Source organism: Amphimedon queenslandica, unplaced genomic scaffold, assembly GCF_000090795.2.
Source record: "Amphimedon queenslandica unplaced genomic scaffold, v1.1 AMPQUscaffold_13457, whole genome shotgun sequence".
Classification (NCBI taxonomy): Eukaryota; Metazoa; Porifera; class Demospongiae; order Haplosclerida; family Niphatidae; genus Amphimedon; species Amphimedon queenslandica.
The window spans coordinates 127,915-145,839 of record NW_003546307.1 but is presented as its reverse complement, the minus strand read 5'-3'; the positions used below and the strand labels follow the sequence as shown (position 1 = coordinate 145,839).

General features: G+C 38.1%; 12 protein-coding genes across 13 annotated transcripts in view; 6 read left to right on the top strand and 6 right to left on the bottom strand.

Annotated features, from left to right (window-relative positions):
* LOC109581151 (signal peptide, CUB and EGF-like domain-containing protein 3) overlaps positions 1-1,599 on the bottom strand; it is a 10,318-nt gene extending 8,719 nt beyond the window's left edge. The window contains exons 1-2 of the mRNA XM_019994989.1: positions 1,155-1,599; positions 766-1,074 (exon numbers count right to left, since the gene is read on the bottom strand). Coding sequence (XP_019850548.1) covers positions 766-1,074; positions 1,155-1,563 — 718 coding nt within the window. The 5' untranslated portion in view covers positions 1,564-1,599. The remainder of the gene's footprint in view (positions 1-765; positions 1,075-1,154) is intronic.
* LOC100642009 (translin-associated protein X-like) lies at positions 1,596-2,517 on the top strand. Its single transcript, XM_003385537.3, has 2 exons — positions 1,596-1,653; positions 1,707-2,517. Exons 1-2 carry the CDS (start codon positions 1,630-1,632, stop codon positions 2,424-2,426), a joined length of 744 nt encoding a protein of 247 aa, XP_003385585.1. The 5' UTR covers positions 1,596-1,629; the 3' UTR covers positions 2,427-2,517.
* LOC100641884 (retinol dehydrogenase 13-like) lies at positions 2,379-3,593 on the bottom strand. Its single transcript, XM_011404806.2, has 3 exons — positions 3,499-3,593; positions 2,770-3,451; positions 2,379-2,719 (listed from the first exon to the last, which is right to left on the bottom strand). Exons 1-3 carry the CDS (start codon positions 3,573-3,575, stop codon positions 2,495-2,497), a joined length of 984 nt encoding a protein of 327 aa, XP_011403108.2. The 5' UTR covers positions 3,576-3,593; the 3' UTR covers positions 2,379-2,494.
* Positions 3,594-3,620: 27 nt separating this feature from the next.
* LOC100641757 (retinol dehydrogenase 13-like) lies at positions 3,621-5,923 on the bottom strand. Its single transcript, XM_003385535.3, has 3 exons — positions 5,772-5,923; positions 5,033-5,714; positions 3,621-3,961 (listed from the first exon to the last, which is right to left on the bottom strand). The coding sequence occupies exons 1-3, from the start codon at positions 5,903-5,905 to the stop codon at positions 3,728-3,730; spliced, it is 1,050 nt and encodes a 349-aa protein (XP_003385583.1). The 5' UTR covers positions 5,906-5,923; the 3' UTR covers positions 3,621-3,727.
* Positions 5,924-5,953: 30 nt separating this feature from the next.
* Positions 5,954-7,854, top strand: LOC100641629 (aprataxin and PNK-like factor). Its single transcript, XM_003385534.3, has 9 exons — positions 5,954-6,047; positions 6,092-6,166; positions 6,213-6,684; positions 6,731-6,816; positions 6,863-6,975; positions 7,022-7,191; positions 7,254-7,304; positions 7,358-7,468; positions 7,596-7,854. The coding sequence occupies exons 1-9, from the start codon at positions 5,961-5,963 to the stop codon at positions 7,727-7,729; spliced, it is 1,299 nt and encodes a 432-aa protein (XP_003385582.1). The 5' UTR covers positions 5,954-5,960; the 3' UTR covers positions 7,730-7,854.
* Positions 7,817-8,482, bottom strand: LOC105312290 (uncharacterized). Its single transcript, XM_011404820.1, has one exon. The coding sequence runs from the start codon at positions 8,480-8,482 to the stop codon at positions 7,817-7,819; it is 666 nt and encodes a 221-aa protein (XP_011403122.1).
* Positions 8,483-8,730: 248 nt separating this feature from the next.
* LOC100641501 (galactoside 3(4)-L-fucosyltransferase-like) lies at positions 8,731-9,909 on the top strand. The gene has a single exon (XM_003385533.2). It carries the CDS (start codon positions 8,746-8,748, stop codon positions 9,820-9,822), a length of 1,077 nt encoding a protein of 358 aa, XP_003385581.1. The 5' UTR covers positions 8,731-8,745; the 3' UTR covers positions 9,823-9,909.
* Positions 9,879-11,046, top strand: LOC100641373 (alpha-(1,3)-fucosyltransferase 6-like). The gene has a single exon (XM_003385532.2). The coding sequence runs from the start codon at positions 9,893-9,895 to the stop codon at positions 10,973-10,975; it is 1,083 nt and encodes a 360-aa protein (XP_003385580.1). The 5' UTR covers positions 9,879-9,892; the 3' UTR covers positions 10,976-11,046.
* LOC105312289 (UDP-glucuronosyltransferase 3A2-like) lies at positions 10,925-12,578 on the bottom strand. Its single transcript, XM_011404819.2, has one exon. It carries the CDS (start codon positions 12,561-12,563, stop codon positions 10,995-10,997), a length of 1,569 nt encoding a protein of 522 aa, XP_011403121.2. The 5' UTR covers positions 12,564-12,578; the 3' UTR covers positions 10,925-10,994.
* Positions 12,561-14,038, top strand: LOC100639353 (vesicle transport through interaction with t-SNAREs homolog 1B-like). The gene is made up of 8 exons (XM_003385517.3): positions 12,561-12,736; positions 12,784-12,842; positions 12,894-13,004; positions 13,068-13,136; positions 13,185-13,284; positions 13,329-13,399; positions 13,700-13,761; positions 13,883-14,038. Exons 1-8 carry the CDS (start codon positions 12,637-12,639, stop codon positions 13,974-13,976), a joined length of 666 nt encoding a protein of 221 aa, XP_003385565.1. The 5' UTR covers positions 12,561-12,636; the 3' UTR covers positions 13,977-14,038.
* Positions 14,010-15,092, bottom strand: LOC100641248 (uridine diphosphate glucose pyrophosphatase-like). The gene is made up of 4 exons (XM_003385531.3): positions 15,007-15,092; positions 14,836-14,879; positions 14,727-14,791; positions 14,010-14,675 (listed from the first exon to the last, which is right to left on the bottom strand). The coding sequence occupies exons 1-4, from the start codon at positions 15,085-15,087 to the stop codon at positions 14,149-14,151; spliced, it is 717 nt and encodes a 238-aa protein (XP_003385579.1). The 5' UTR covers positions 15,088-15,092; the 3' UTR covers positions 14,010-14,148.
* Positions 15,093-15,096: 4 nt separating this feature from the next.
* On the top strand, positions 15,097-17,883 carry LOC100639226 (zinc finger protein 236-like). 2 transcript variants are annotated; one of them, XM_019994987.1, is made up of 7 exons: positions 15,097-15,875; positions 16,137-16,266; positions 16,313-16,382; positions 16,519-16,677; positions 16,908-17,087; positions 17,192-17,357; positions 17,427-17,883. In XM_019994987.1, the coding sequence occupies exons 1-7, from the start codon at positions 15,164-15,166 to the stop codon at positions 17,684-17,686; spliced, it is 1,677 nt and encodes a 558-aa protein (XP_019850546.1). In that variant the 5' UTR covers positions 15,097-15,163; the 3' UTR covers positions 17,687-17,883. The 2 variants fall into 2 exon arrangements, with proteins under 2 accessions (XP_019850546.1, XP_019850547.1); XM_019994988.1 differs by having other exon boundaries at positions 15,100-15,692.
* The last annotated feature ends 42 nt before the right edge of the window (positions 17,884-17,925 follow it).

The following is a 17,925-nucleotide window of genomic DNA, read 5'->3' as shown; positions in this document are numbered from 1 at the left end:
AACTATGATATACTATGCATTTTATTTTAAGCTATATATTACTACTATTACTTTAAAAAAGTATACAATCTTTAGCTATCATCTAATAGGTTCATGCAATTACCTGGTGACTGGCCACAAGTCATTGCATTAAGATACCAGTGATGATGACTATACATAAGTTGAGCAAAGCAGGATTGAACCGGAGTCTATAGTAAGGAGATACAAACCATGATGATACTCTACAGACTACCAATCTTACACAATCAAGTGAACCAATCTTAGTGTTCTCAGTAATCTCGGTTAATCTGATATCGTCATCAGAATAGTGGGAACAATAAAAATTAGCGAATTTACCTAATAATAGAATTAAACAAACAAAAATTTATACATATATTGGCATTAGGCAATTGATATGAAGAATTTCAGATGCATGGTTGTATACTTACTCAAACATGATAAAGTCCTACTATCAAAGAAGTATCCATCAAAGCATTCACAGTAATAGCTTCCTATAGTATTTACACATGTCTGCTGACAGCCACCATTACTGACCAAGCACTCATTCACATCTACAAAAAATGTGAGCACATGTCAGGTATCTATACATAATCTTACCACGACATCTTGTAAAACCAATTGCTATAAATCCAGCAGGACACGAGCAATTAATATTTGTGTTGTTCACTATATTGCAGTTGTACTCACAGTTATAAGAGAGACACTCTTTAAATCCTAAAGGTTCATGTACAATCATTTATCATTGTAAGTTGTACCTTTACTTACCGTAACTGCTCAGTCTAGTTGGGTGAGTAATGGATTCATTGATATTACAAAGGCTCTCATTACAGTAGCATGTGTATTCATTCTTTAATGCTCCAATGAATGGTACATCAATAATGCAATCAGGAGTTATATCAGAAGTGTTTGCTACTGAGCAACCTTTATAATAAATGTCAATTTTATTGGTAGTGGAATTCGCTCTATATACAGATTGACAAAAGCACCTCTCATTTATGCTACAGTCACACGTTTCATAATAATGCTGACACTTATCAGTACCACTGCAGTTATAATGGTCACACACCAATTTACCTAAAGGAATAATTGATACAGATAACCTCTGCTACAACAAAGCACTTTAATGCAACAATAACAGTACTACTAGATCTAACCTGGTTCAGTACTTGGTACTGGCTCATTTGGAGGACTTAAATGATAACTGAATTTCGGCTTCATTAACTCAGCTAGTGCATCAGCTCTACCACCAGGATTATTACAGCGATCACCAGTACAACAGCAATGCTGAGTTAGATCAGTAATGTTTGGGCTACAAAGGAGGTCTCTGGTATTGCACCTAAGACTGCTGCAACCAAATTCTTGGAAGATTATTCTCGCTGGAGGAAAGTTAGAGCGATCAATGGCAGCTATGCGAACACAAGAGTTGCTGGAAGGAGTACATGTCTTGTAACAAAGTAGATTGTTATCATAGGGACAATCATCTGTATAACAAACGAGCAGATAAGACGGTACTGGAAGAAGGAGAGCCAACAAACAAAACACTAAAATCCGTAATTCAGCCATGTGGGTTGGGTGTGGTCGCCTTTGGGCACCGCCCGTTATAGCCCCGGGGTTTGGCGGTAAATCAAGATGTCAGTTGTAGACATCTTTCTTGTAAGTTAAGGTTTATATTTCTAATAAATTGTGAAAGCCATTGGTGCATGTAGAAATATCAAGAAGAGTTGGATTTGAAGCATGAAAAGCAAGAGAGACTGGTCAAGCTAAGTCGTGATGTCACCATTCAGAGCAAGAAGGTCATTTTTCAGATCCACCGCCATTTTGATGAGAAAGAAGATGCAGGAGAGAATAAAAACGAGGACATATTGCGGGAAGCACAGCAGAAACTAGACTTCATAAGATCTAGTCTAATTAGAAAAATCACGGAGGAGATACAATTTGAAGACGTGGGGAAATTTCATAAGTCTTACAGCAGCGGGATTCAAGAATATTTAGAGGCTGTAATGTTCCTTTATTATAAAAAGAATGGCAGGCTAGTTTCTTTTGCAGAAGTACAGAAAGACCTCATATACAGCAATGACGAAGCCAGCAGTTCCGACAAGAATTATTTAAAGTTTCCCCTTTCAGTCACTGATTATGTACTTAGTATAGCTGATTTAACTGGTGAGCTAATGAGACAAGCAGTGACTGTAGTGTCTAATGGTAATACAACACTCCCTTTTCTCATTCTTCATTTCCTCCGAGATGTACAAACCTTCTTTCTGGGTCTCAAATCTACCGGTAATTACAGCTGCAAGAAAGAGTTGAGTCAAAAACTGAGCACTCTTAATGAATGCGTGACTAAAGTAGAGAGAGTCTGTTTCCATATTAGACTAAGAGGGTCTGAATATAACTTTAAATTCATGCAATTGGAAGAGGAATTTAATTAATCAAAATTAATTATTATTACCCATAATAATTATTATTAAGCAAAGTTGTAGGCTTGAAATTTATGCAATTATGAATTCTCTTCTAAGCCGACCATTTTAGCAGATAGCGTCCACAGCTGCTTGGCTGCCTCGTCACTTTGACTGATCTCAGTTTCAAGCTCCTTTTCTTGACAATCTGCAAAATATTTTCCAGAAACCCTCTCTAACTCCTCAGAAACGGCACAGCAAATAGTTGTCTGGGCTCCTTGATACGGTGTCTTGAAAATAAGCAGAATAAAAGGATACACCAACATCTAAAAACGTTGCAATAATAAAGGACAATTAGAATTTGTCACTCACAAACCTTTCTAAACCAGTTCATGTTAGGCATAAAATGTCTTCCTAGCTCTGTACGAATGACTCCAGGATGAAGAGAATTAGCAGTGACATTTGTTCCAACAAGTCGTCTAGCTAGTTCCCGAGTGAAAAGAACATTAGCTAGTTTGCTGTGATAGTAAACAGCGTAAGGTTCGTAGTCTTTCTCACTGTTCAGATCATGAAACTTTACTTCTTTGCAATACTTGTAGCCGAGTGATGCAACATTTATAATACGAACTGAAGGAGACTCTTTTAATTTATTGAGGAGTAGGTTAGTGAGGAGGAAGTGTCCGAGATGATTGACACCAAACTGCATCTCAAACCCATCCTCTGTCCTCCATTGAGGGCAGGCCATGATACCAGCATTGTTAATGAGGATATCAATGTGTGCCTCTTCTTGTAGTACTGACTTTGAAAACTCGCGTACCGATGACAAGGAGGCTAAGTCAAGATGGCGATACACAACGTCTTCACTCCCACTTTTGACACGTATATCTTTCTCTGCCTCCCTCCCTCTCTCTGGATCCCGGCAGGCTAGTATCACCTTTGCTTTACGTTTAGCTAATTCAATGGCTGTTTCTTTACCAATACCTGTATTAGCACCAGTAATGATCACTGTCTTGCCTGTTAGCATTGCATTAGAGTGACAGAACCCACCAGCGAAATGCCTATTTCATTATAAAGAGTTGCAAGATTGACTCACATTTCTTCATACCTTCTTAGGAAAATAAGAGCCACACCAGCTACAGCAACTCCAACACCAATGCTCCATTTTACCCTAGCACCCACCATTTCTACTATTAAAGACACACCTCCAGACTACTAGACTTGTATAACTATAGTTTTAGATCAATCTTATTTAAATTTAAAAACTTGTAAAATAATTATTATAGTGACTGCTTTATAAGGTCTAATCTAAAGCTAAGGCCAAATCTCTTCTCTCATCATGAATCTGGCTCATCATCTTCCAGTCCTACTAGTACTCTTGAAATACTCCAAAGTCTCTCGGCAGCTTCATCATCCAGAGCAGCAGGTGTCTGGAGTTTCTCGATCTTGCAATCACCGAAATACCCACCAGAAACGTTACTCAATTCATCGGCGACGGCACAATGGATGGTGGTCTGTGCTCCTTGATGAGGAGTTTTGAAAAAGAGGAGGACAATAGGAAGTAAAGCAAGCTACAGTGGGAAAGACAGAGAAAAAGAATATTTAACACATAGGTACATGCAATGTAAGTGAATTAACAGTTCTATTTTAATTTTGATCTAAACTCCCTGTACTAGACTATACAGTACTAGACTATACAGGGACTTTGGCTAAATTTTGGAGCAACTTTAAAAATTCATAACAAATCCAATCTTGATCAGAATGAGCCTAAACTTTCTACACAACACAAGAACATGTATATGTATCAGAAAATATTATAAAAATGGAGAATTCTCTCCTAGTCATTTTTGGCAAAATTTGGCCAAATACCCTGTACTATAGTACAGGGACTTTGGCTTGATTTTTGAGCAACTTTAAAAATTCATAAAAAAATCCAATTTTGATTGGAATCAGCTCAAACTTTCTACACAATACAAGAACATGTATACGTATCAGAAAATATTATAAAAATGGAGAATTCTCTCCTAGTCATTTTTGGCAAAATTTGGTCAAAGTCCCTGTACTATATATAGTACAGGGACTTTGGCTTGATTTTTGAGCAACTTTAAAAATTCATAAAAAATCCAATTTTGATTGGAATCAGCTCAAACTTGCTACTCAACATAAGAACATGTATACGTATCAGAAAATATTATAAAAATGGAGAATTCTCTCCTAGTCATTTTTGGCAAAATTTGGCCAAATACCCTGTACTATAGTACAGGGTATTTGGCCAAATTTTGGAGCAACTTTAAAAATTCATAAAAAATCCAATCTTGATCGGAATGAGCCTAAACTTTCTACACAACACAAGAACATGTATATGTATCAGAAAATATTATAAAAATGGAGAATTCTCTCCTAGTCATTTTTGGCAAAATTTGGCCAAATACCCTGTACTATAGTACAGGGACTTTGGCCCGATTTTGAAGCAACTTCAAAAATTTGTAGAAAATCCAATTTTGATCGGAATCAGCTCATACATGTATATATGTACTAATTTAAGTAATCATACATGTATGATCCTTGTTTTTAATTGCAATTCTTAGTATACCATTACTATTACCCACTGTGCATATTAATCATTCGTTCAGTTTCAATACCTTTTTAATGTATCCTGTCTTCTTCTCAATGTGTCTCATTAGTTCAGTCCAGCATACGCCAGGATGGAGGCAGTTTGCCGTTACTCTTGTCCCTTCCAGTCTACCAGCCAGCGAGCGGGTAAACAATATATTAGCTAGTTTGCTATGGCAGTAAACAAGGTAAGGCTCGTAATCTTGCTCGTTATTCAGGTCATCAAAGTTGAGACCTTTCGAGAGCTTATAACGACTCGAAGTGATGTTTATAATACGAGCAGAAGGAGCCTCTTTTAATTTATCGAGGAGTAGGTTAGTGAGGAGGAAGTGTCCGAGATGATTGACACCAAACTGCATCTCAAACCCATCCTCTGTCCTCCACTGAGGGCAGGCCATGATACCAGCATTGTTAATGAGGATATCAATGTGTGTCTCTTCTTGTAGTACTGACTTTGAAAACTCACGTACTGATGACAGGGAGGCTAAGTCAAGATGGCGATACACAACGTCTTCACTCCCACTTTTGACACGTACATCTCTCTCTGCTTCCCTCCCTCTCTCTGGGTTCCGGCAGGCTAGTATCACCTTTGCTTTACGTTTAGCTAATTCAATGGCTGTTTCTTTACCAATACCTGTATTAGCACCAGTAATGATCACTGTCTTGCCTGTCAGCTTTGCCTTTGATTTGCAAACACCTCCACTGAAATATCTATAAAAAGCGAGGGGGTGTTTCAATGATAAAGTAAACCCAATACACCGTTCTTACTTCCTCAAGAGGACGAGGCCAGTTCCTATAGTCACTGCACCAGTTATCATATTGTATGGGTAAGAGGTGAGGGTGCTTACAACATCAGAAAAATTTATATGAAGATCTGAACCGAGGAATTGATTACCAGCCATTTTGGAAGCTCTAAACTGGGTGGGGGTGTTAGAAAGGGTGTGGCTCAAAATATAAATGGCGTATTTTGTTAATGCTAGTGGAGTTCAGTTTGAGGTTTTATCTAAAGGAGAGCATACTATTGGTAGAGGACCCCTCTTGAAAGTAAATAAAAATTTTAATTTATTAATTTTTGCACCCTCTTTTAGATTACTGACAAGAGAGTGTCCAGGAATCATGCCACAGTTAAAGTAAATGATGATAATGCTGTCTCCATTTGTCCTGTAAGCTCATTTAGTCTCTTTATTATGCATTGAGTAGTATGACTAGAGACACACCAATCCATGCTATTACAAACCCAGTGGGAGGGACGAGCAGATTCAACTGAAGAAAGACGTTTGGCAAACATTATCAGATGGGGATCAGATCTCAATCCTTCATTACAATATCAAAGAATTAGTTTATACTTTAAGAGTCACAGTCGATCCTAAAGAAGAAACACTGAAAGAAGATGCAACATTGAAGGTCGAAGAAGAGAAAGAGGAGGACAATGAAGAGGCATCTAATCTAGATGATGGTGATACTGTTAAAGAAAAACCTCTCATTAATTCTGATAAAAACTCCTATCCCTCGAATAGCTCAATGCTAAAAGAATCGTTGACGACTGAAAAGAAGAAGAAAACTCGAGTATTACCAGCATGGATGCTAAATGCTGCTTCAACACTACAGACTACAAATGATGAGAACGCTACAAAGTTATCTCCACCACCAAAGAAGAGGAAGACAAGCACAAAGACCTCTGGTAAGGACTTGGTATGCTTTTACCATATGACTGCTTCTTCTGTTAGGATCCAGCAGCAGTGCTGGTGCTACTGATATTAAAAAGACCAAAGAAACAAAAACTTCTTCTAAATCTTCACCTAAACCAAAAAAGGTTAATAATTTATTGCTATAGTCAGTGTATTAGGACAATTTTGTAGACTACAGCCAAAGATAGCAAGGCATCACCAACTCCAATTGATTCAGATGAGTCTACTGAAGCAGACAAGAAAAAGGCTTTACCAGCTTGCCCTTATGGAAAAGGTTGCTATAGGTTTGTCCATAGCAGTCAGCATTCAATCATTATCATTATTTTGTAGGAAGAATCCAGTTCATTTTCAGGAGTACACTCACAATGATGAAGAAGAAGAGGAAGACACAAAGGGTGACTCAATTGACGAGGCTGATAAGCCAGAGTGTCCATATGGAACTTCATGTTATCGGAAAAACCCACTTCATCGCCAGCAATTTAATCATTCAAAGGCACCAGGTATGATTAAGGAAGCACTATTATGATACATTGTAATCTGTTTCTTGTTGCAATTTCCTTAGCTTCCGACAGCAGGAAAAGAGCAACTCGAACAAGCACTAGATCAACACGTGGTAAGCATTTAAGGTTAATGAACGCTATGTGTAAGTGCTCATTTTGACTTCAGGGAAAAAGCCAAAGAAAAGTGTGTTAGTTGGTGACAGTGATGATGATGGAGAAGCAAATTCTTATGATTACAATGATTCTTTTATTGATAATGCAGAGGGGGAAGGAGAAGGTATGCAATGAGAAGTAGTTTGTTTGGAATTGTTGCACCATTTTGTTTACATAGCAGAGTGTACATTAGAAATCTAGAATTGTTTAATTTAGAAATTCACTCAACTTTCTCTCTCAAAAAAATATAGATGACTCATCTACCAGTTATGGGGCAGACTCTGATGAAGATGCAGATTGGGCTCCAATGGAAGACAGCGAAGAGATTAGTGAGCTACTATCTGATGCAAAGGAGTTTGTGTCAAACAGTAAAATGCAGAAATAGACAAAATGCACAATATATATAATTAAAAGTAAAAAAAATAATGATTATTAGATCTAAAACTAAGATCAACCAATATAAAATCTTTCTTTATGATGTTATCCTTTTATACATTACATCAGTTCTCATTATATACTTGACTCCTGAGGTAACTTTTGTTCCCTCATGATAAAAGTCTAGATTTGCCTGTGGGAAAATGACGCATAGCCCAGGCTCTGGCGTCACAGAGTGCTTCAGTTTTCTTGTTTTGTGTGTAATAAAGTTTGTCAGCCCTCCTTCAAACTCATCCGTACCATTTAGGTAGAACATGCAAGTAAGAATGCTTTTGTGATCGGAGTTGATGGTGTAGATACCATCCGTATGTGCACCGAAATAGTGCCCCGAAACATACTTGCAGAACCTGAATCTGGTATTGAGACCCTCTAGGCTCCATTGAGCATCAAAGGCTTCTACCCTTGCAGGGATATACGGCTTGAGGCGGTCCCATATGAACTCGGAGAGTTTGGGGTCATCGGACATGTATCTGTCATTATATCTGTCGTTGTACATGTAGCAGTACTGACTGGCATCTTGGTAACCTTTAGACTCTGTTAAGCTCACAATGGCTTTGCATTCTTCTGGTGTCAAGGCATTGGAGAGGGATAAGCCTTCTTTTAGAAATGGTGCAACTGTTATTGCTGGTGACATTGACTGATTGTCTTGAAGAGATGGTCTTAGTTCTTCAAATACTGGAGGCCACTTTATAGGATCTTCCATTGTATTAAATTGTTACTGACTTCTCACTAAGTTCCAAGGTCTGACTGAGCTCAGCTGATTAATCCACTTTTATATTGTTTATGATGCTGATATTTATAGAAAGACTTAGTACGTCATCATGACTTAGTTTATTCTATAAATAGAACCTAGTCTAGTTCTGTCTATTTTTAGATGCAAAATTATTGACCACGCCCATAATATAGACAGGATATAATAATTAAGTAGACAGGATGTGAATTCACTGAATTGTGAATTATTTCTAAATGTTTGGTAAAGGTTTGTCTGGACTTTTTTGCTTTGTTCTGCCACTATTAGTATTCTTCATTGCACTTTTTGTACAAGAAGAAAGGACTGAGATTGACCCTGATCTAAACCTTGATACTAATGAGCAACCAATCATACTATTCTGGACTCTATTTAGCAGAGCAAAGTGGCCTATTGATGAAGGCAAGCGTCATTGTGGTGAACACAGTTGCTACTTCACTTCAAACAAGAAGCTGTTTTCTAACAGCAGTGCAGTCATATTTAGTAAATGTGCATGGGGTTTTCTGACTGACGTACTTAATGCAGTTAATCTTAAGCGACCCGAAAAGCAACGCTGGATCCTTGTAAGTGGCGAGTCTCCAGTGAATCGTCCAATTTATCATTTTTTGAGGAACTATCCAATTTTCAATTGGTCAATCTCTTATAGAACTGACTCTGATGTCAAAGGTGTCTATGGATATACATTTCCTGGGAAATTTCAAGATGGCTTTGATCCTTACAAGAACTATCTTAAAGGAAAGACAATTGAAGTCAGTGCACTGATCAGCCATTGTGTGTATGATAGATTGAAAGCAGTGAGGAGTCTAATGAAATACATTGATGTTAACCTAATGGGAGCTTGTACTGGCAAGAGGTTGTCTGTTACTGAGAGTCATTTGCAAATTCAGAGCTCAAAATTTTACTTATCATTTGAGAACTCATTATGTGAAGATTATGTGACTGAGAAAACTTATAGGAATGCATATACAAATGAAGCTGTTCCAGTCATACTATCAGGAGCTAATCTGTCTAACCCACTAATAGTACCACCAGGATCATACATTGATGCAAGCAAATTTAAAACTGCTAAAGAACTGGCTGATTATTTAAAGTATGTTGGGGAGAGTGAAGTGTTATACAATAAGTTTTTTGAATGGAGAGCTAGTTGGAATATTAACACGACAAATTGGGATGTATTGTGTAAACTCTGTGACAAGATACACGAAAGCAGTCCAGCAGAAACAAAAGTTTACGCTGATCTCAGTGGCCTATACAGCAAGGAGAGAGAATGCAAACCTTATATTAGATGGAATTAATTTTTTATTTTTCATTATTATCATTTGGTGGGAGGTGTGGCTGAGTTTGAGCCACACCTATTTGACTAAAATGAAGTTTATGGAGAACCTGTTTCGACTATTGTTGCTCCTGTTACTGATCCTGGTAGCGTATTTTGTGTACAGAATGCAACAGAAACCAGAGGCTGTCACACAGAATACTCCATTGCCTCAAGAAAATCAAACAATCATCTTATTCTGGACCTTATTATTTGCTCATTCTTGGCCTTTTGAAGGCATCCGCCATTGTGGGACTTATGCATGCTATTTCACTGAAAACAAAGACTATTATTATAAAAGCAGTGCTGTAGTTTTTCATTCTAGTGGAGCACATTTTCTCAGTGACTTCCTCGAAGTCTTTTCCCTCGAACGAAACCAAAGTCAAATGTGGGTGTACATGAATGGGGAGAGTCCAGTTAGAAGTCCAATTCATTATTTCTTAAAACGTCCTCTCTTCAACTGGACTATGACTTACAGGCTCGACTCTGACATTAAAGGTACTTATGCTCTTGTTTTCCCAGGACAGTTTAAGAGTGGCTTTGATCATCAAAGAAATTACCTTAAAGGAAAGACAATTGAAGTCAGTGCACTGATCAGCCATTGTGTGTATGATAGATTGAAAGCAGTGAGGAGTCTAATGAAATACATTGATGTTAACCTAATGGGAACTTGTAATGGCAAGTGGCTATCTGTTACTGAGAGTCATTCACAGATCAAGCACTCAAAATTTTTTTTGGCATTCGAGAACTCATTATGTGTAGACTATATCACTGAGAAAACTTATAGGAATGCATATACAAATGAAGCTGTTCCAGTCATACTATCAGGAGCTAATCTGTCTAATCCACTAATAGTACCACCGGGATCATACATTGATGCAAGCAAATTTAAAACTGCTAAAGAACTGGCCGATTATTTAAAGTATGTCGGAGAGAGTAAAGAGAGATACAATAAGTTTTTTGAATGGAGAAACAAATGGAATATTGATACAGACAGTTGGAATACAAGATGGTGTCATCTTTGTGAAAAAATACATAAAAATTCTAAATTAGATTCACAACAATATTATACAGATTTAAGTGGACTGTATGATAGAAAAAGAGAATGTAAACCATATATTAAATGGAATGACTAAATAATAACAATCATTACAGCTAACTTTGTTTTAACTTTTTGTTCATTGACCAACAACAACACTTACAGCAACACTTTTTAAAGATCCACATTGATGTTAATACAAAGCAACTAATAATGGCGTACACATCAATATTATAATATGCCATCCAATTCCATTTGTATTTTATAGGGGCTGGTATGAGATGGTCATATCCATAAGTGGCATAAAATTCAATGAGTTCAACTGCTTCATTTGTACCTCCTGCTCTCCTCATCAGTACACTCAGTAGACTTGCTTTCTTGTGATACTCATCTGTAGATTCAATCCTTTGAATGCTCTCCTTTATGGAGGAGGATGTCACTTGATGTGGTAGTAGTTGTATGCCCACACCAGCATCCTCAACCCTCACAGACCAGTCAAACTGGTCATTAACAAATGGTATCAAGATCCCAGGGACCCCATGATATAGAGCCTCATGGACACCATTGGCACCTCCATGGAGTATAGCCAAGAATATGGAGCTATGTTGTAGCAATGCTAACTGAGGTATCCAGGATGAGATGTGATATTTCTCAGGATGTAGTTTCACTACATTTGGAATGACATTCTTATTCAAGTCACTTAAAGACCATACAACAGAATAATTTGTGTCTTTGATGCCATCAATGAATGCATGGGCAAGATCAGTGCTTATGGAGACCAGTGAGCCCATACTAATGTATATGACACTTTTATTACTTTTAGTTTCCAACCATTTCCAAAGATGACTGTTAAATTCAAGTGAAGCATTAAGTAGATGTCGAGAGAGGAGCGGTCCAACATAATGAGTCATTGGTGAGAGAACTCGAGGATATTCAAGACCAAGTACTGTACTGACGAGTAATGGGACTTCCCATCCTGATTCTATGGGATACTTGAAATTATCAGAGCATAGTCTTTCAGTCGTTGAGGAACCCGAGATTATCCTTTTTAGTGAGACTGCATGCAAGAACCTGTGACCGACAGTGACTAAAAAACTTAAAAATCGTCCTTTGAATGTTAAGTTCTCTGAATGACCCGATTGGTAAGAAGGGAACGGCCAGGGAGGTGATTCCGTGTTATAAGAGTAATAGCTTGTAACAGTAACAACAGGAATCCCTTGACTTTTTGCAATACACGGAACACTTTGTAGTAATTCTTTCTCGGTGACAATCACATCCCATTGCTTCAAATCTTGTCTAATGAGGAATTCCACTATGGCGTCGAAACTCAACAATTTCCTTGACTCTGTCAATAGCTTAAAGTCAGCTAGTAGCGTAAAAGGACTCTGAGCAGACAATTCTATTCTCTTCAACACAAACTCTCGCCATTCCCCTTCCTCAGCATCATGTCTACCTGCTGACAAATAACTCATTCCTCTTTCAATCGCCTTATTTCTCATGTTGACCCAGTTATCCAATGACATGAACGTAACGTTATGACCTTTTCTTGCTAACTCCTCCCCAATTGATAAGACTCTAAAAGAATGACCAACAAAAGGTGTGGAGACTATCAGTACATCTAATGGAGAGCAATATATCCTCAGAAAAATAGAGAGAAAAATCAACGAAATTAATAACCATACCATTTTATCCTGCTGACCAAAAATAATCTAGAATTTAGAATTAATTCATATTGTTGTGGGTGGGGCTAGAACAATAATGTCTTCAGAGAGGCTAGAGAGATACGAAGAGAATTTAAAGTCTCAACTGAGAGACCTAGAAGCGCTCGTTTCCCACACACTACCTAGCTTAAGAGGAGGTAGGCTATTAGCTTGTGAATCATTAAGATAACCTTCCTATTTGTAGACGAACTGAGAAGATACGTGAGACAAGCTGAACACAAGTTGGAAGATGCTGAGAATGAAGTATTTTAATCAAATTTTGTGCTTTAAAGGTGTCATTTTATACCTTTGTAGTACAGTCAGTTACAGGTGGAACTTAAAAGAGCCCCTCGCTCGTTCCAACAAGAGTACAACCTTAGTATGGCACGTTATAAGAATGAACTCAACTCATTGAAAAGAAACCTGGTAGGAGGGAAATTAATATACGAATGTACCAATAAAATGGGAACTTTTCATAATTTTATTTAGATATCTTATTCTTCAAAATCAGCTCGTACTGAGCTACTATCTAGAGATGATGATTCCACATCATTTGGAGTAAGAATTCAAAACCAAGCATCTATAATATTTACTTTTTTATGTCAGGCAACAAACGATGGCTATGATCAAGTATTGAGGAACACTGAGGCTATGAAGAGGGCAACTTATAGCGTCCACAAGGCTCAAGAGATATCAGCTGAAACAGGTAAACCCTTGACATAATATGATATGCACTTTCTCTTATATTAGATCAAATTGCTGACAATATAGTTAATGAACTGGGAGAACAAAGACAGACATTATTGCGTACTAGAGATAGGGTGAGGCAATGGAGGTTTTTCATTCATTGCAGAGCCTGAAATTATATTCTAACAATGTTTAGTCATTGTGTCTGAATATTGTTCAATTTGATATGCCATTTTTATGAAGCAGTCTGATTATGAAAATAGCTATAAGTTGCTCAAAAACTGGGCCAAAGCCCCTGTACTATAGTACATGGTCTTTGACCAAATTTCATCAAAAATGACTAGGAGAGAATTTTTTATTTTTATAATTTTTTCTGATACATATGCATGTTCTTATGTTGTACATGGATTTGTTCTGTCTTATTTATCAATTAGGTGTCTGGTTTTGATGCTCAAATGAATCAGACTAGAAGTTTGCTTCGAAAAATTGCCTGCCAGTAAGAAATAAATAAAGATTATAACTGTGCTTGCCAATAGTGAAGCTTTTTGTGTTAATTATGTCTCACATGACTCATATTAACACTAGAGCACATAAATTTGTCATTCTCCTTTTCCTAGAACTGTTCAAAATCGATTTATTCTCATTGCTGTGATAATAGTGGAAGTATTAATACTGATTCTTGTCACATGGCTCAAGTTTTTCAAGAAATAATTAACAATAATAATTATAACTTGCTTCACTTTGTATGGTACTAACATTGTATTATCACCAAATTTTTAAATAATGATAATAATAATAAATTAATAATAATTATTATTATTTAAAAATATATAAATAATTTAAATAGTACCTATGATACCATCAATCAAAAAAATAATAATTCTTATTGACCATTTTTCTGCTTGGGTAAAACATTCTTTGCAAACCATGAAAATCCGAAACAAAGTCCCATTGATTTCTTCTTGCTTTCGTCTACAATAAATTCATCAATTGTACTGATAGGAATATCCAATACATCAATCATTTCCCCCTCATGTTGATTGCCCCCTCCACTCCCAACTATCATGTCATCAGTCACTTCGCAATAGAAGAGCGATTGCTTTGAGCCAGCCGTGCCTATGTTGCTCCAGAAACTCGTTATATACTGAAGGTTTTCCGTCTTGACTTGGTAGCCTGTTTCCTCTTGAACTTCCTCCCGAGCAATCTCTGCTAGTGGTATATCCTTGTCGACGATACCAGCACATAGTTCGTATGTCATTCCTTCACTTGATGGGCCGTATTTAGGTGCAGTTGCATCACTTTCAGGGCCAACCTGAGACTCTGATCCTTTGTCTGCCTTCATATTGAGTGATCCACTGGTAAATATCTCCGAGTTTTCCCAGACAGGGCGATTAGAAGACATGTACACAGCTGCAAAAAAACCGAGTCACTAAACTTGTGAAGTATGTTATATAAAATTACCTGGTCTGAACTGAGTTACGACAACTAATGCTTGTCTCGTTACATTATAAATCAGGATACCAACACTACAAAAAAAGCTTTTAAATCTCTCACACAGACATCATTGTACCTGTCATGCTGTCTCAGGCAGTCCCAGTACCTCTGTTTACCATTCTAAGAGGAAATGAATCATTATAAATGTGTTTAATAACATACAACACTTGTAGATGAGTCTGTTTGATAAAATAATCCCAAATTGATCTGATTTCATAGTATATAAAAAGTGTATGGTTTGTCTTACTTGTTTGTAAGACACTTGGTAGCACTGAATATACTTAGAATCTCTCAAAGGACCAATACTGACATCAGATATCCTATCCATCTCACCTTTTAATTGCTTCCAATACAAGCCCCTCCCACTGAGCTGAGTTTCCATAACGACCACACTCAAGTGACCAATGAAAGAGCAGGAATGTGACTCTCACGTGATCGTCCACATTTCTCATCCCCAAGAGAGAACTGAGCTAAAGAGTAGCTGCCATCTTTATCCTGACGACACACAGCGACCGGGACGGGTCCTCCTCACTAAGATGGCGTCTGATTCGGAACCGGAGATAAACGTGGAGGAGGTTGTGGAGAATATAGCCGTCTCGGGGTCCGTGGAAGATGGCGTGGAAGTTGAGACTATCCTCCAGGGCCAATCCGGCGGGCCAGGAGATCTCGACTATATTGTACAAGAAGAGGTCGAAACGACTACAGAGAATGTTTTAACTACTACAGAAGTCATAGATCCGGTGGATAACGTCATCATAGCTCTCCAGAACACGGACCAGCAAGATGACGGGATGCCAGGCGGTTCCTCTGCCGAGTACAACACTCCTAACGAGGAAGGAAGCGACCACGAGGTCATGTCCTCTAGGAAGAGACGCTCTGCTGCTTCCTCCTCTCGCTCCAACCCGAGGAAGAAGAGCCGGAAGGGACGAAAAGGTGCGAGATTCGTGTCGCGTCGTAACCCCATCCCACTTGCCACGTCACAGAGCGTCAAAGACTCGAAAGAAGCAAACGAAGCGAGTTTTGATCCAGCCAAGACCCCACGCCGGTGGTTGCAGCGTAAAGTGCCCATAAAAACGCTAGACGGAGGAGAGTTTTCCGTCAATATTTGGACTACAGGTACGTGTGGGCGGATCATGTGACACTTACCAATGCCTCTACTTATGTATGACAGCTGTCCTGATCCGCCCACGCATACCTATAGCCAGAGGGTTTATGTTCGTAATCCTCACACTTTATTTTAAAGCATATATGCGTGGGTGGGTCTTGTATTGCAAATATTAAATTTTATCAGTGATTTTTAATTTACAAAATAGCTTATGTGAATTCATACAGAAAAAGGTTTATAATCATCTTTTTGTTTGTGTTTTCTTTTTGTAGATCAACGAAAGCATCTCTCGGAACAAAAAGAACCTGATTTTTACGAGTACACAAGAGGGCGTAAGATACCCCCTGAGGGCATACCGGGGTTCGATTTCTCAGACCCTGAATCCATAGTAGAGTTTACTAAGTAAGTACTTGCATGATAGCTGCGTCATTTTTTGTATTCTCTCCAGGTCTACAAGAAAAATGAGACTCCAGAAGAAAGATGATGGAATGGATCGTACTATTCCCTGCCCTCACAAAGTAATTCTATCTTGAGGTTCTTTTGTCCTGAATAAAAATAACATCATTGTTATTATTATTACATTGTGTGGACCATTGCCCTCTTTTGTTCATTACTTTCTAATTCATTTCTTTCCTTCCCTTTTATTGTCTTTAGGGTTGCAATAAGTTATTCCGTGACAATGCTGCCATGAGGAAGCACCTTCATACTCACGGTCCCAGAGTCCACGTGTGTGCTGAGTGTGGCAAAGCTTTTGTGGAGAGCTCTAAACTCAAGAGACATCAACTGGTCCACACAGGAGAGAAACCATTTCAAGTAAGTATGTGCAATGTGTCTATAGGTAGTCACTGGAGTTCCCAGATTAGCACCGCAGCTGAAGGAGCATGTGTTAATGCAATTTTTATTACATTATGTCACTCTAATTCCAAATGACTACAAGTGAAAGGGAATTATGTGATATCACTTCTTTTAATGTTCCTATAGTCTTTAGGACAGTCTTTATTAGTAGTTATTACGCATAATCTTTTTCTCTTTTATCTTCTTAGTGTACATTTGAGGGCTGTGGTAAGAGGTTCTCTCTTGATTTCAACCTGAGGACTCACATTAGGATTCACACTGGCGATCGTCCCTACGTGTGCCCGTTTGATGGTTGCAACAAGCGCTTTGCCCAATCAACGAATCTCAAGTCACACATGCTCTCACATGCCAAGCAGGCAAGAAATCAGGTATTTATGAAGTTGTATGCATAATATGTAGCATTTAAAAAAAACGTGCATGTTCATGTATATTTAATAGAATGAATGTCAAATTTCCTTTTTCACTTTTTTAGACTAAAGGTAGCCCTCCTGCTTCATCTGTTCTCTCTGCTTCCCCAACTCCATTGTCTATTGCTGTATCTCCTGTCAAGTCTTTCATTACAGCTGTCACTGCCGCTCCCATTGCTGGAGCCAAGATACCCCTCTCCGGTGGACATTTGACCATCTCTACAATCGGAGGTATGTCATAGAAACAATTATACTAATGTTGAAAATATTAACTATTTAAAATCCTCTTTTGCCCTACAGGTGGCTTAGTGCAGCTTCCATTCACTACAGTGACAACACAAGATGTCAGTCCTGATCCTCAAGAGCTCACATTAGACACTTCTTCATCAGGTGAAATGGCTATACAAGCTCTTGACATAAGTACGAATTTACCAAGTACTCTGGCCGAGGGTCTCTCAGCTGCAGGGACTTTGGACTCGATCCTTGAGCCAATTGGGGTCAGCAGCACAACTCCATCAACTGAGAATGTGGTTGAATCAAAGATTGACATAATTTCATAGTTTGTTGTGATGCTATTGTCTCATGCTCTCTCTTCTCAAAATAATGACACCCTAATGCATCAGTACACACTCACACACACACACACACACACACTTATACTGTACACCATCACAATGTATCTTTCACTGTCTCTCCTTTCTCATTCTTGTAATACCAACTTTGAATTTTTGGAAAAAATTTATACTTCAAAATTGAATGATCAAGATTATTTTTAGTGCACATGCGCAGAATGTTTTTT

Bases quoted from the DNA above. Each gene is read 5' to 3' on its own strand.
- LOC100641757 (XM_003385535.3), bottom strand. From the start codon at position 5,905: ATGGCTGGTAATCAATTCCTCGGTTCAGATCTTCATATAAATTTTTCT. The intron at 5,715-5,771 runs GTAAGAACGGTG...CGCTTTTTATAG, and splicing joins GGCCTCGTCCTCTTGAGGAA to ATATTTCAGTGGAGGTGTTT. The intron at 3,962-5,032 runs GTATTGAAACTG...TTCCCACTGTAG, and splicing joins AGACAGGATACATTAAAAAG to CTTGCTTTACTTCCTATTGT.
- LOC100641884 (XM_011404806.2), bottom strand. From the start codon at position 3,575: ATGGTGGGTGCTAGGGTAAAATGGAGCATTGGTGTTGGAGTTGCTGTA. The intron at 3,452-3,498 runs GTATGAAGAAAT...ATAATGAAATAG, and splicing joins GCTCTTATTTTCCTAAGAAG to GCATTTCGCTGGTGGGTTCT. The intron at 2,720-2,769 runs GTTTGTGAGTGA...CAACGTTTTTAG, and splicing joins ACATGAACTGGTTTAGAAAG to ATGTTGGTGTATCCTTTTAT.
- LOC100639226 (XM_019994987.1), top strand. From the start codon at position 15,164: ATGAAAGAGCAGGAATGTGACTCTCACGTGATCGTCCACATTTCTCAT. The intron at 16,383-16,518 runs GTAATTCTATCT...TATTGTCTTTAG, and splicing joins CTATTCCCTGCCCTCACAAA to GGTTGCAATAAGTTATTCCG. The intron at 16,678-16,907 runs GTAAGTATGTGC...TTATCTTCTTAG, and splicing joins CAGGAGAGAAACCATTTCAA to TGTACATTTGAGGGCTGTGG.
- LOC100642009 (XM_003385537.3), top strand. From the start codon at position 1,630: ATGTCAGTTGTAGACATCTTTCTT. The intron at 1,654-1,706 runs GTAAGTTAAGGT...TGGTGCATGTAG, and splicing joins CAGTTGTAGACATCTTTCTT to AAATATCAAGAAGAGTTGGA.
- LOC100641248 (XM_003385531.3), bottom strand. From the start codon at position 15,087: ATGGATAGGATATCTGATGTCAGTATTGGTCCTTTGAGAGATTCTAAG. The intron at 14,792-14,835 runs GTACAATGATGT...CTTTTTTTGTAG, and splicing joins TGCCTGAGACAGCATGACAG to TGTTGGTATCCTGATTTATA. The intron at 14,676-14,726 runs GTAATTTTATAT...GTTTTTTTGCAG, and splicing joins CGTAACTCAGTTCAGACCAG to CTGTGTACATGTCTTCTAAT.
- LOC105312290 (XM_011404820.1), bottom strand. From the start codon at position 8,482: ATGGAAGATCCTATAAAGTGGCCTCCAGTATTTGAAGAACTAAGACCA.
- LOC105312289 (XM_011404819.2), bottom strand. From the start codon at position 12,563: ATGGTATGGTTATTAATTTCGTTGATTTTTCTCTCTATTTTTCTGAGG.
- LOC100641629 (XM_003385534.3), top strand. From the start codon at position 5,961: ATGGCGTATTTTGTTAATGCTAGTGGAGTTCAGTTTGAGGTTTTATCT. The intron at 6,048-6,091 runs GTAAATAAAAAT...ACCCTCTTTTAG, and splicing joins GTAGAGGACCCCTCTTGAAA to ATTACTGACAAGAGAGTGTC. The intron at 7,192-7,253 runs GTATGATTAAGG...CAATTTCCTTAG, and splicing joins TAATCATTCAAAGGCACCAG to CTTCCGACAGCAGGAAAAGA.
- LOC100641373 (XM_003385532.2), top strand. From the start codon at position 9,893: ATGAAGTTTATGGAGAACCTGTTTCGACTATTGTTGCTCCTGTTACTG.
- LOC100639353 (XM_003385517.3), top strand. From the start codon at position 12,637: ATGTCTTCAGAGAGGCTAGAGAGATACGAAGAGAATTTAAAGTCTCAA. The intron at 12,737-12,783 runs GTAGGCTATTAG...TCCTATTTGTAG, and splicing joins ACTACCTAGCTTAAGAGGAG to ACGAACTGAGAAGATACGTG. The intron at 13,137-13,184 runs GTAAGAATTCAA...TTTTTATGTCAG, and splicing joins ATGATTCCACATCATTTGGA to GCAACAAACGATGGCTATGA.
- LOC100641501 (XM_003385533.2), top strand. From the start codon at position 8,746: ATGTTTGGTAAAGGTTTGTCTGGACTTTTTTGCTTTGTTCTGCCACTA.